The sequence below is a fragment of the Hipposideros armiger genome, unplaced genomic scaffold (assembly GCF_001890085.2).
Source record: "Hipposideros armiger isolate ML-2016 unplaced genomic scaffold, ASM189008v1 scaffold_15, whole genome shotgun sequence".
Taxonomy (NCBI): Eukaryota; Metazoa; Chordata; class Mammalia; order Chiroptera; family Hipposideridae; genus Hipposideros; species Hipposideros armiger.
The window spans coordinates 4,310,978-4,323,663 of NW_017731365.1; the positions used below are offsets into that span (position 1 = coordinate 4,310,978).

Sequence of the window (12,686 nt, forward strand, 5' to 3'; positions counted from 1 at the left end):
AGTTCTTAACCATCGCACCACTTGGCCGGCCCCCGTGATGTTTTTTTAATAACTGGAGGTTTATACTTCTTAATCCCTTCACCTTTTCACCCATCCTCCAATCTCCCTCCCCTCTGGCAACCATCAGTTGTTCTCTGTATCTATGAGTCTGTTTTTGTTTTATTTGTTCATTTGTTTCATTTTGTTTTGTTTAGATTCCGCATGTATCAGCAAAATCATGTGATATTTCTCTTTTTCTGTCTGACTTATTTCATTTAGCATGATACCCTCTAGGTCCATCCATGTTGTTACAAATGGAAAGATGTCCTTTTCTTGGCTGAATAGTATTCCACTGTATATATGTACCACATCTTCTTTATCCATTCATCCATTGATGGACACCTAGGTTGCTTCCATGTCTTGGCTATTGTAGATAATGCTGCAATGAACATAAGGGTACATATATCTTTCTGAATTAGTGTTTTTGTTTTCTTTAGATAAATACCCAGAAGTGGAGTTGCTGGGTTGTATGGTAGTTCTAGTTTTAATTTTCTGAGGAATCTTATTTCCACACTGTTCTCCATAGGGGCTGCACCAATTTACAATCCCGCTAACAGTGCACGAGGGTTCCCTTTTCTCCACATCCTTGCCAGCATTTGTTAATGATTGAGTTTTTGATAATAGCTGTTTTGACGCGTGTGAGATGATATCTCACTGTGGTTTTAATTTGCATTTCCCCGATGATTAGCGATGTTGAGCATCTTTTTCATATGTCTGTTGGCCATATTTGTCTTCTTTGGAGAAATGTCTATTCAGGTCCTCTGCCTATTTTTTAATTGGAATGTATAGCAAAGAGCCTTTGACACATGTTTCATGGCAGTTGGTTGTTAGCTATAGAGAAGAGGGTCTGAGAGAGATCCTGAAGCCTTCTCTGCACTCAGTACCGTGATCGATTAGTAATATCTGCCATGGACGTGGGTGTGCATTCTAGGTGGACAATGGAAAATGAGGAGAGAAAGGCCTGCTTCCCTTTCTCAGCAGCCCCCACTGCCAGTGAGGTCCCCACCCTTTCCTAACTGCCCTCCCACTCAGCTCCCCCACTCTATCGTGTGCTCTGAGCCTCTGTCCTTGGCCTGCAGCCTCAGGTTCCCCAGTAGCACCCCCTGCCCTAAGGCTTCCTACATGCTCATAAGACCAAGAGCAGGACCCAGGGGCTCTTCTGAACGTTTCTTTCTTCTTGTGCTCCACAGCCTCCCCGGGATCTCTCCTGCACCCTAATGTTCACTCCCTGGTACCACTGCCCACCTGGAGCACTCACCCTCTTATCCCCTGTACGAAGTCCAACGGGAGGCATTTTCTTTATAGCCGCCAGCATTTTTTCCCCTCCTAGAAGTGTGACCATTCCCCCAGCCCAGAGACCCCCACGAAGGTGTTCAGAGCAGCAGCTTACAGTCGAACTTACCTCTGCCCCCTAACACTCAGCATGCCCTCACCCATCAGCCCTGGGTTCCTTCTCAGGTCTGATAGCTTCCTTCTAAGATGACAGGGAAAACTGAGGCACCAAGCATTTCCCCAGAAGTGTGGAGCAGACTAGATTATATTTCCTGGCTATTTGCGTCTCCCTCTTATCCCAGAGAAAAGCCAAAATCCTCATCCACAGCACAACGGGAGGGAGTGGACCAGGCCTCATGGGCCTCATCAGGTCGAGTGGAGGTCACCCCAACCTCTCAGCTACTGAGTTCGTCCAGCAGAGTCCCTTCTGCCTCCCTCCGGCCACCTCAGTCCCCAGAGCTTGCAAGAGTGCAGTTAATCTCACACAGTTTAAGGAGTTATTCAGAGAGGCTCAGCGAATGATGAATGCGGAAAGCATTAACAGCGAAGCACCGGGGCTTCGTGGAGCTGTTTAAAAATGCATTCTCCCATGTAAATTTCTGCTCCATCAATCCTTATGACATGTCAAACATTGCTATTGTTTCCTGAACAAATTGTACTGCGTGCCCTTCTCTGCAGATTTGTGCATGGGAGCAGAACTGCTCGCCAGCGCCCGCAGCCTGCCACTGTTGCTGGGACCCAGGGCTGCTGGGGAGGCAGCTGGACCCGCCTTGCTTCAGAGCAGAAGCCCCGTGTAGGGTGTCCGGGCGCGCGTGCGTGACGGGGGTGCAGGCACTGGTGGGGAGTGATTGAGTGTGTGCCTGCCAGCTGCTGGCCTGCGGGGAGAGACACACAGGTGGCGAGGGAGGGGGTGTGGAGGGGCCACAGGGGCTGAGACGGGAGTGGGGGGTGTTTGCGATTGAGGGTGGGTGACAGGATGTGTGTCTGTGTGTGTGTGTGTGTGTGTGTGTGTGTAGCAGGATAGGGTCTACCTGAGCCAGACAGAGAGAGAAAAAGAGAGAAGGTTTCCATGAGAATATGTAGGGGGATGGGACAGGGAGGCGTTGGGGGCTGCCTGAGACAGAGAAAGGAAGAGAGTGAGAGAGAGGGAGAGGAGGGAAGGGAAGGGGAGGAGATGGGAAGAGAGAAGAGAAGAGAAAGGGAAGAGAAAGAGGGCAGGGGAGGGGAGGAGATGGGAAGAGAAAAGAGAAGAGAAAGGAGAGAGGAGGGAAGGGGAGGGGAGGGGAGAAAGAGAGAGAGAGAGAGAAAGGGAAGGGAAGAGAAGAGAAAGAAGGAAGAAAGAGAGCAGGGGAGGGGAGAGGAGAGAGGAAAGGAGAAAGAGAAAGAGAGGTAGGGAACTACGGGAACATAGGAAGAAAGAAGACACAAGGACAGGACTTTCAAGCTATAAAGAGGGGTAGAGGGTGTTTAAACTGCGAGAGAGGCTGGCATCTGCCCCCGGGTAGGGGTCAGTGATGTCTGAGTTCAGCTGTATTCAGTGGAGCGCAGTTCAGAGGGAGATCCCAGAGAGGGTGAGGGCAGGCAGGAGCCAGGTTGGAGCATAAAGCCCCACGTCGGCAGATGTGCACCTGCAAGGCCACGGTGAGAGGCAGCAGTGAGGTACAGCAACACGCTGCAGTGTGTCAGCAAGGCAGGCGCGCTCGAGGGGGGAACTTGGTTCAGGACCAGTGAATGGAAGAGGGTGAGAGGGCAAATTGTTCATCGCAAAAACAGGCTGGGTCAGAGGGGCTTCTTGGAAGGGGACAAAGAAACAGGAGGGCCAGACCACTGTTAAAATGGCCGGTCCCCTGGGAGTAGGCATGTGCTGTTTCAATGAGCACCAGAGGGCGAGGTGCTGGGCTAGGCATGGAGCACTGGCATACAAGTTGAAGGGAGAGCTGTATCTAGAGGGTGCTGGGCGGGGAGCCCGGGCTGGGTCGGGGAGGGCACCTACAGCCAGCCAGGCTTCCCTGGCTATTTGCAGGTGACAGCGTCCCCCAGCCTAGGCCCTGAGGCACCTGCACACCCCAAAACCAAGCTTGGGGCAGGAATGGGGGAGGGGCTCCTTTGAGGACCAAGGGTCTTGGCTAAAGGCCTGTGTCCTGGGAAACCATAGTCAGAGACCCCTGCCTCTACTGATGGGCACTGTTGCTGGAGCCCACCCTCTCTAGGCAGAGGCTGGGGGCAGAGTCACTGTGGCAAGAAGGAGAAGACTGCCTGCGGGGGCCCATCTGGCTCCTACAGGCTGAGGACAGTGACCTGGTAGGAGCATCCTGGCTCCCATAGCTGAGCTCTCAAACTGGAGGAAGATGCCTCTCCTTGGACCCCACAAACACGGGACAGGGGAAGGGAGTGGTTAAGGGCACCTCTTGTAGTTGACGTGTTGAGTTTCACATCCCGGCACTGTAGCTGTTTGACCTTGGGCAAGTTGACTGACCTCTCTGAGCCTCATTTCTCTCTATCTGTAAAATGGGGATAATATTGGTACTGGTCCACAAGGCTGTTGGGAATTTGAAACGAAACAAAGCATGCGAAATGCTGGGCACAGTTCATAGCGCATGGAACGTGCCAACGGGAAAGGGCAGGGGGTGCTGTTGTATGCCTCCCTGACCGATAGCAGGGGAAAGATGGGTATTTCTGACTCCGGCCTGGCCAGTCTGGGGACTTGACTATTCCCCCACTGCAGGTTCACCTTGTCTTAACCTCTGGAGTTTCCCCCCGTGTGTATTTATTTTTTTCCTTTTTGTCAGCAAAAGAAAATTACACTTCTGCCAGCATTGTCCATCACGGAAATAAGCACTTGCGGATGCAATTATAAAGGCCCAAATGAGGGAATTAGTTTTGCTGGTAATGCCAGTGTTGGGGAGAATCAGGGGAGACGTTTTATAAATCAGGCACTGGACAGCAGCCAGTCCTGGCCCTCTCTGCCATGTACTGACCATGGAGACAGATGCCGACCTGCCAGCCGGCCTTCCTGGGCTGCAGTCGCTTCCACCGGGGGAGGCTGATGGACGGCCGGGAGGCAGAGACGTTCTGAGCCCCCTCCAGGCCTCGGTACCTGCAGGACGGCAGTTCTCACCAGGAGCTACCTGGGCACCTTGGTGTCCAGCCAATGACTGGCCGATAGACCCACATGCAAAGAGAAGCCTTCTTCAGGACTAACCAACCTGGCCACCTGCTAGTCCATCTTCTGCTTTGATTTCCTCACAGTTCTAACCACGGTCTGTCCGGAATTATATTATTTCGTTATTTCTCTCCTCCATCATTGTCTGTCTCCCCTTTCCAATTATAAGTCACGTTCCAGCTATGACTGTGACTTCAGTGCCTGGCATAGTAGCCATAATAGCATGTTGTAAAAGCTCAGAAAATATTTACTGATTATGTGGCTGAGCGAGAGCCTGGTCCTTGTCTTCGTGAAGGTTCTTTCCATGGTGTACCAAGCATCCTCCATCTGCCCCTCCAGACCCATCCTGCCCTCCTCACCCACTCTGCGCATGCCCCAACTGTGTGAGCCGTCGGTGAGTCCCACCCTCTGTCTAGCCCTAGGGAGCCTGAGTGGGAGATCAGAGCTTGGGAGGTGTATTGGAGATGCTTTATACACCAGCCATGCTCCCCAAGCAACCAGAGCAGCCCCACCCAGGCTGCTCACTGTGGTGGCTACTGATGGGGGGGGGCCATCAACCCCCCAGAAGGAAGATCAGGCTAGCTCTCAGTGGCTGGTAACGGAAATCCCAGATTTTACTAAATTTGGCAACGATTTTTGAGCCCTGTGCCAGGGACAACAGAGGATACAAAAATGAGTTAGATTCAGGCTTCTCTGGCAAGGACGAGGGAAACGGGCAGACACAGGCAGATTGTGCTGCGTGTTCAGAAAAGATACAGCTAGGCACTCTGGGGTCAAGAACTGAGTGATCAGGGAGCTCCCTAAGAAGGAGACATTTGGGGTGGGCCCTGAGGGGTGGGCTGGAGTTTGGACAGCAGTTACAAGATGAAGGGACGGTGCCTCCGGGCAATGAGAGAACAGCCTGGGTACGTCAGGGAGAGGTGAATACAAGATGGCCCATAGCTAGTCAGGCTGTGCAGAGCCTGGGTACCAGGTGCTGGGTTGGAAGTAAATCAGCAGCGGTGGGGAACACAGAAGGTTTGAGAGCAGAGAAGAACGTTTTGGCCGTTGGTTTTGACTTCTTGCCCTGGGTCCCTTATGAGAATCTTGGCAAGCAGTAAAACATGCTAGTGTGATGTGCCTGTGGGTAAGAGTCCAGCCCTGGTGGGGCAGTAGCAGAGACACAGGAGCCAGAGGAAGGGCCTGCAGCACAGTCACAGTGCTCACCTGAACCCTGGTTGGGCATCTCTTAGAGGTGCCGCTTGATTCGTCTCCTGATCTTCCAGTTACTCAGGCACGTAGCGAGTCTGGGGAGTAAGGTTGTTTTAAAAAGTGCCATAACACACGGGCTGGGGCTGGGGTAGAGGCTGTCACCAGCCCCAGACAGTGTCCTCTACGGGGCCAGAGGGTATTGAGGAGCTGCTGGGGCCTCGGTGTCACAAAACTGTGCTGGGGACCATCCTGCCCCTGACAGGGCATTGAATGGTTTTAAATACAGGGATTTGGAGGCCGGCTCTGCCACTTACCAGCGATGAGCTTTTGAGCAAGTTGCGTAACATCACCGTGCCTCTGTTTTCTCGTTTGCTAAACCAGAGAGCAGGGCTTATAAGAGTACTCTCCTCGTAGGGGCATGGTCAGAATTGAACAATGCATGCGTTAATACTGTTGTGCAGGTGTGATTACTAATGGAGCTATAGATGACAGAGATACCAGGAGTTTTCCTGAACTGCCTTTACACCCAGGCCCCATAACCCCACCCCGCCCTCAGGGAGCCACAACCTAATGGGGTGAGAAACACATGAGCTGGCCGCTACAGCTCTGAAGTGGAATCGGGGCTGGGAATGCACTGCAGACCCCGAAACCAATGTTGGGGATTCAGAGAGGACAGGAGTGGATGAGCCAGGCAGGAGAAGGAGGAAGCAATCTAGACAGACCCAGGCAGGGACCAGAGCCTTCCAGTGGAAGCTGCATGCGGTCTAGCTGGGGTCAGGGATGAGGCTGTCAGAGCCTGCAACAAAGGCTGGAGTACGGGGGGGGCTGGGAATGCACGCAGGAGAGGAGGGACTGTCCCCTGGGGGCGCCAGGGAGCCCTGCAGGGCCTTCGGCAGCACAGCCAAGCAGCTGGGTTTGCTGCCCCTTCCCAGGCACAGGACTCCTCATCCAGCCCCACTGCAGCATGGCACTGGCCCCTCCAGGCCCTCTATGCTGCCCCCACCCTGGCAGGGGCACAGACGTAGCTTTTCATCTTCTTATTATTCTGCTTCATGCATTTGAAAAATGAAAGTTCTCTCTCTCCTCTTCACCGGGCATACATATTTCATACGGTCATAAGATGGTAGTACTAAAGGACTCACAAATCTTCCCTGGTCAGCATCAGCAGCCTGGGCAGGCAGTGAGGGGCCCCCAGGGAACAGGGTCAGCGTGGGGGACATAGCTGTGCCCAGCCCACCCGGGGAGAGGGTGAGGACTGGGGAGTGGGGGGAGGATTGGCAGCCCTGTCTGCCTGAAGAGAGAAGACAGTTCCACCTTGTCCCCAGGGGCTCATCACCTAATTTTCCTGGGCCTCAGCTGCCTCAGGCCCCAGAGTGAAGGGAACTGGACAAGGGGACCTCGGGAGTCCTTCCCGCCCTGACAGTCCAAGTGCAATTCTATAGGGCACCCAGATATGATGAGCTTGTCCCCAGGGTCCAAATATGGCCTTTAGGAGCAGGGAACCCCCTTATGGTGTACCCCAGCCCCTCAGTTCCTGCTTGGGCCCATTCCTCTCTACCTCTCCCCTGATCCCCCCAACAGACACACTTCCTGGCCACTCTCCCCCTTCTTTTCCTGGTCCCCTTTGCTTCACCTCTTCTGCTCCATTTCCTCTCTTTCCCTTTGAATCCTCTGTCCTCCTTGTCTTTGCCCCCATCTCTCCACCAACTTCCTTTTTTCTTCCTACCACCCTCTTCCTAGTAGAATTTGTTCATTCATTTTCTAAACATTTGTGAAGCACGGCTATGTGCAAGGCGTTGTCAATGCTGGGAGGTGGGCCTGGCAGATTCGGCCCTGACCTCATAGCTTCCCCAAACCCTTTCCTTTCATAAATGAGGATGCTGAGGCCCCAGGGGGTTGCAGTGACCTGGGCTGTTGACACTGGCCTGGAACTGGGCCCTCTACAGCACACCCACCCCTCGCCATGGGCCCGATGGTGTCTGGTCAGCTGCCCCTTAGACCATGCTATAGTTATTATATTCTAATAACACCACATAGGGTGAACATTATTTATCAGGAGATCGAAAGGGAACTTCGGGCTCCTCTCCTCCCCTTCTCCTCCGGGAGGGGAGGAGAGAGGTGGGCTTATTATGAGGAGTTTTGCTCTTCTCTCCCCTGGAATAACCAGGTGCCTTTCCTTCTGAGAACAAGTTCTCTTCTTGGTTTAGAAGTAATATTGCATGGAGGCTAAGGGCATGGCACGATGGCACTGGGTTCAAATCCTGTCTCTGACCTCTTTTTAGCTGTGAAGCCAGGTGAGCCATTTACCCTCTGTGTGCCTCACTTTCCTGGGATGTAATAATAGCACCTACCTCATAGGGTTGTTCCAAAAATAAAATACATGATAAGTGTAAGGTGTTCAGTAAATGGCAGTGTCATGAGAAGTGGCCGAGGACAGGGAAGTGTCTATCAAGGAATCAGTCCCACATTGGATGGTGGGTTACTAGCTCAGCATCTTCCTTTCTCACTTACTCAGCGTGCATCCCTGAGAACCTGTGATGATGTCCCCAGAGCTTGGCCAGGGTGGCGGGAGGGACAGAGGTCTGCACACAGTCTACTGGAACACAAACAGTAGGGACACTGAGTGGAAAGTGGGCACAAGAGGCAGTCCTATAAAAGCAATCCTTTTGCGAGTATGCATACATCAAATCATCATGTTCACCTTATATATATTGGAATTTTATCTGTCAATTATACTCAATACAGCTAAAACAATAAAAATAAGGTATTAGAACATATTTATAGCAGCAGAACTTTATCCAATTATGATCATACAGAGAAGCCCTGAGTGTAAAACAGATGTAAGTGGACCCCGAGGTCAGTCCAAGGACTTTTCCTCCTGCTGTCTGGCAGCGGGCAGCAGTTTGCCCAGCTCCAAGGCAGTGGCCTGGGAAGGGGACAGAAGTCACAGTGCCTGGCACAGAATGTATGCTTAATAAGTAACTATTGAATGATGGATGAATGAATGAATGAATGAATGAATGAATGAATGCTGTCATTTAGCCTGCACATTGTCCCATGAAAGAGACAAAGCAGAAGCCCAGAGGTCCCAGCCACAAAAGCCAAATCATCTCTAGAACTGCCATCATCCTGGAGAAGGGAGGAGATGGAGAAGGGCCCCACTCAGGTGGCTTGAAGGAAAGAGCCCCAGGCTGGAAGTGAGGAGCCCAGCTTCTGCCCCACTCTGCTTATAACCTGCTCATGACCTAGAGTGCTGACAGGGTTACACTGGGCCTCACTGGGGTCTGGGCCTCAGTTTTCTGATCTGTGAGATGGGTGTAAATGTCTGTCATCCTCATCATGTTGTGACAGTTGTGAGGATAAAATGAGGTCATGAGAAACACAGATGATCTTTGAAAATGTAAAAGGTCTGATAGCACAGGCTGGCCCTGGTTATCATCATTGCCATTGTCATCAGCATCGGGCACACCTCTCCAGTCTTTTTTGAGTGCAAGTGGCAGATCAGCCTGGGTAAAAGAGGTCTTACTGGATTCACACACCAAACTGAGACAGGAAGAGATGTCAGCTTCAGGACTCTACAATTCAGAACTCGGCCCCTGTCTTCTCCCAGCTCTCCCCTGAGGGCACCTTCATCCTCCCCCCACATCCAGCAGCTCCCGTTTCATGCTGTCCCAGCTTCACTGCTTCAGAAGAAAGCTTTTACCCCCAGTAACAGTGAGAAGAATCCCAGAGGATTCTGATAGCCCCACTGCGGTCAAGGGCCACTCCCCCACCCAGTCCCTGTGGTCACGGGCAGAGCAGGCAGCTCCCACTCAGACCACTTGTTTGAGCAGAGGGAGGTGCCAGAGAAGATGGGAGGGGTGGGCAACGGGCTGTTTGCAGCAGAAGAGGTTGCCAGCCAGATGACAGTCTGCCCTGTGCATGCAATGGATAAGTCTCAGGGTTCAAAAGGGGGGACCACCATAAGTCCCCCCAAGGAGCCTCCCCCACTGGATAGTACATCTGACTTGGAGGCTTTGGAGATGGGGAGGAGAAGCACCAGATGGCTGAACCCCACCCCCCACCTTCATTTGTGACACTTCACAAACCTGTAGGTTGTGACCCCGAGCCACAGGTCCAGGGTTCCTGCCCCAAGTCCCCGAGATCTGCAGAGAAGAAGCCTGCCCAGCCTGACATGAGTCCAGGAAGGGTGGGTGTCAACAAGGTTAGAGATTTAGGCAAAAGACCAAGCTTCTAGGACTGTACTCTCCAACGTCAAGTTAAATGGCCATTTGTGACTGGTGGCAGCCATACTGAACAGCACGGCTCTAGGAAACTCAGCCTGGGCCAGGGTGTTGTGTCGGAGAACCACAGGTTTGCTGTAGACATCTCCTGGTGAGATCAGGAGCCTCAGCTGGGTCTGGCAGTAATGACTCCTTGTTCTCACCTTTGCAGGCAACGGACAACGATGCGGGCACCTTCGGGGAAGTCAACTACTACTTCAGTGATAACGCTGACCGGTGAGACCCTGTCCCAGCCCCCCCACAGCCGCCCTCTGCCATTCACGTGGTCTGGGAAACTTCTCAGTACCCAGGGAGGCCTCTGTGCTCCCATGGCTAGAGCACTGGGCTGGGAGTCGGAACCCAGGGGCGTGCTGCTGGTGTGGCCCTGATTGTGGTACAGTCTCACTCAAGTCCCCAAAACTTTCTAGGGCATAGTTTCTGTGACCCTCCAAAGATAGCCTTTAGCTTTCGGAATGAAGAAGCTTTGAAATGCTAATGATAGCACACCAGCAGCAGCAGCCAGCATTTATGAAACCCTTATCATGCGTCAGCCTCTTTGCCACATGCTTTATACTTTATACGCATTATCTAGTCTAATCTTCACAGCTACATGCTGGAGGAACTCAGTACCACGTACTGTTATCATCCCCACTTTACAAATGAAGAAGCTACAGCCCAGAGAGGCTAAGTCATGTGCCCGGTCACACAGCTGATGAGCACACAGCAGGCAGGGCCAGGACGCTGCCTGTGGTCTTCATCAGCACCATCCACGGCCTCCAGCAGGAGGGGGCTTTCAGTGTGCTGCAGCCGTTAGGTAGGTGGCTGGTCTCTCCGCCTGACCTATGCCAGCCTTGCTTTGTCACCCACCATGCTTCTGAGATATCTCTTTCCCTTGTCTTTAGTTAAGCTGAGCCCAGGGGAAGCCCTCTCATTTTTAGCATAATCGAAAGCCAAGTTGAATGCAGAGGGCAGGACGGCTCCTAAAAATGAAGTGCCTGATGCATCTGGAAGTCTAACAGGATGAGCACGGCAGTGGCTGTCAGCTTGGATTACGGGCCCTGACGATCTCTGTAAATGACCAGGATGAGATGGAGATTATTAGGCGCATCCAGCCGTTCTCTGCCGCTCTGTGACGGGGCCTCAAACTGGGAGGAAAGAACCAGCAGCGGGACAAATGCACAGGGGACCTGTGTTTACATGGCCTTGTCCTGGCCATCTTGGGTTTCCTCATCTTTCCCCATCTACTGACCTGGGAACTTTCCCGGTCTCGGAGCCAGGACCTTCCAGGCCTGGTGGCTGGCAGCTATGGACCTACTCAGGGCACACAAATGTCAACTGATAACTCAGAGGAGGCTCCTTAGGGATGTGGAGAGGAGGCAGGCGGAGAGATGGTCTCGCTGGACCTTGCTCCTCCCCAGGAGACATTTGTCAGACTCAGTCCTTTGAACAGAAGATGAGGGGTATCCCCTGAGAGAGGACCAACTACGCCTCTCCTTGCTGGCTGCTTTGCTGCCGTTTAAAACATTTTGGTGTAAAACCATCCATAATGGCAGAATTTTTTTTTTGTATTGAGATATAATTGACATAAATATTAGTTTCAGGCATGCAGCATAATGATATTTTTTTAAAGTTTTTTTTTTTTAATTGGGGGATTGGGGAAGGGGAACAGTGTTGGGGAATTGGGGAAGGAACAGCCAAGTTGTTGTTCTTCAATCTTAGTTGTGGAGGGCGCAGCTAGCNCAACTTATAAAGTGATCATCCTGATACGTCTAGTACCCATCTGACATCATACATCGTTATTACAGTATGATTGACTGCATTCCCTCAAAGCTGTCATGCCAATCAGGAGGGGTCCCCACTCTCCTTCTGGGTCTGCCCTGCCCTGGCATCCTGGCAGCAGGAGGGTCTGGCAACAGGAACAAATGCCACCTTGGCTGTGAGCGAACATCATCTCTCAAGCAGGGCCTTTGGGTGGTGTTGTCACTTGTGTCTGAGGACCGACCACACTTGTAAAGGTCACCGCCTTTGGGTTGATTTTGCACGTGGGTGATTTTTAAGTAGCTGTCACTTGTCTAAGCTGCCTCCTTCCGCTACCAAAGGGATTTTCTCTGAACTAAAAAAAAAAAAAAGCCCAGCAGAGGTGAAGTCTTTGATGGCAGCACTTACTGCACATGGGAAGCAAGGCAGGGGGGGCGGCAGATCAAAGCTACAGAGCTCCTGAAGGAGGAGGGGCAGGTGAGAGGGGCTAGGTGATTCCTTTTCATCCACTGCTTGTTGGTTTTTAATAAAGAAGTCAAACTAGGTTTGTAGATTTCCCATTAGGGGACAATAAGCTTTTGTAGAGGGAGCTGCTGAATTAGAACTAATAGCGAATGCAGAGCCAGGATCCGGGGAAATATCACCGCTAATAAGTTTCTGCCTCATGCTCTGTCACTGACATTCTCGGTGCTGTTTCGTGCAGCCGAGCAGAAGGCTTAAATAGACAGGCGTGTGGGGTGCTCATGCCCGCGCCAGGGGGATACCCAGGCATGCTGTGGATATCTGGCGAGTCCTCCCATGGCCAGTTCTCTGAGACTGGGGAGAGGGACAGATCAGCCTTGAGCCAAGGGCCAGACTGGGGAAGAAGAGAGTTCCTTTCTGGGAACCCACAGTCCAGGCAGGATGGGGTCCTCTAAAGTCCCAAGGGGTGGACAGCCAGATATCGTGCCTCCCTGATTTTCACGTTTCTTCAGCCAGAAGTGACTCCAGCACAAGGGGCT

The 12,686-nt window shown here is 52.3% G+C and overlaps 1 protein-coding gene across 1 annotated transcript in view; it reads left to right on the forward strand.

Annotated features, from left to right (window-relative positions):
- Positions 1–12,686, forward strand: part of CDH23 (cadherin related 23) — a 430,582-nt gene that overhangs the window by 282,153 nt on the left and 135,743 nt on the right. The window contains exon 15 of the mRNA XM_019624627.1: positions 10,100–10,164. Within this exon, the coding sequence (XP_019480172.1) occupies positions 10,100–10,164 (65 nt within the window). The remainder of the gene's footprint in view (positions 1–10,099; positions 10,165–12,686) is intronic.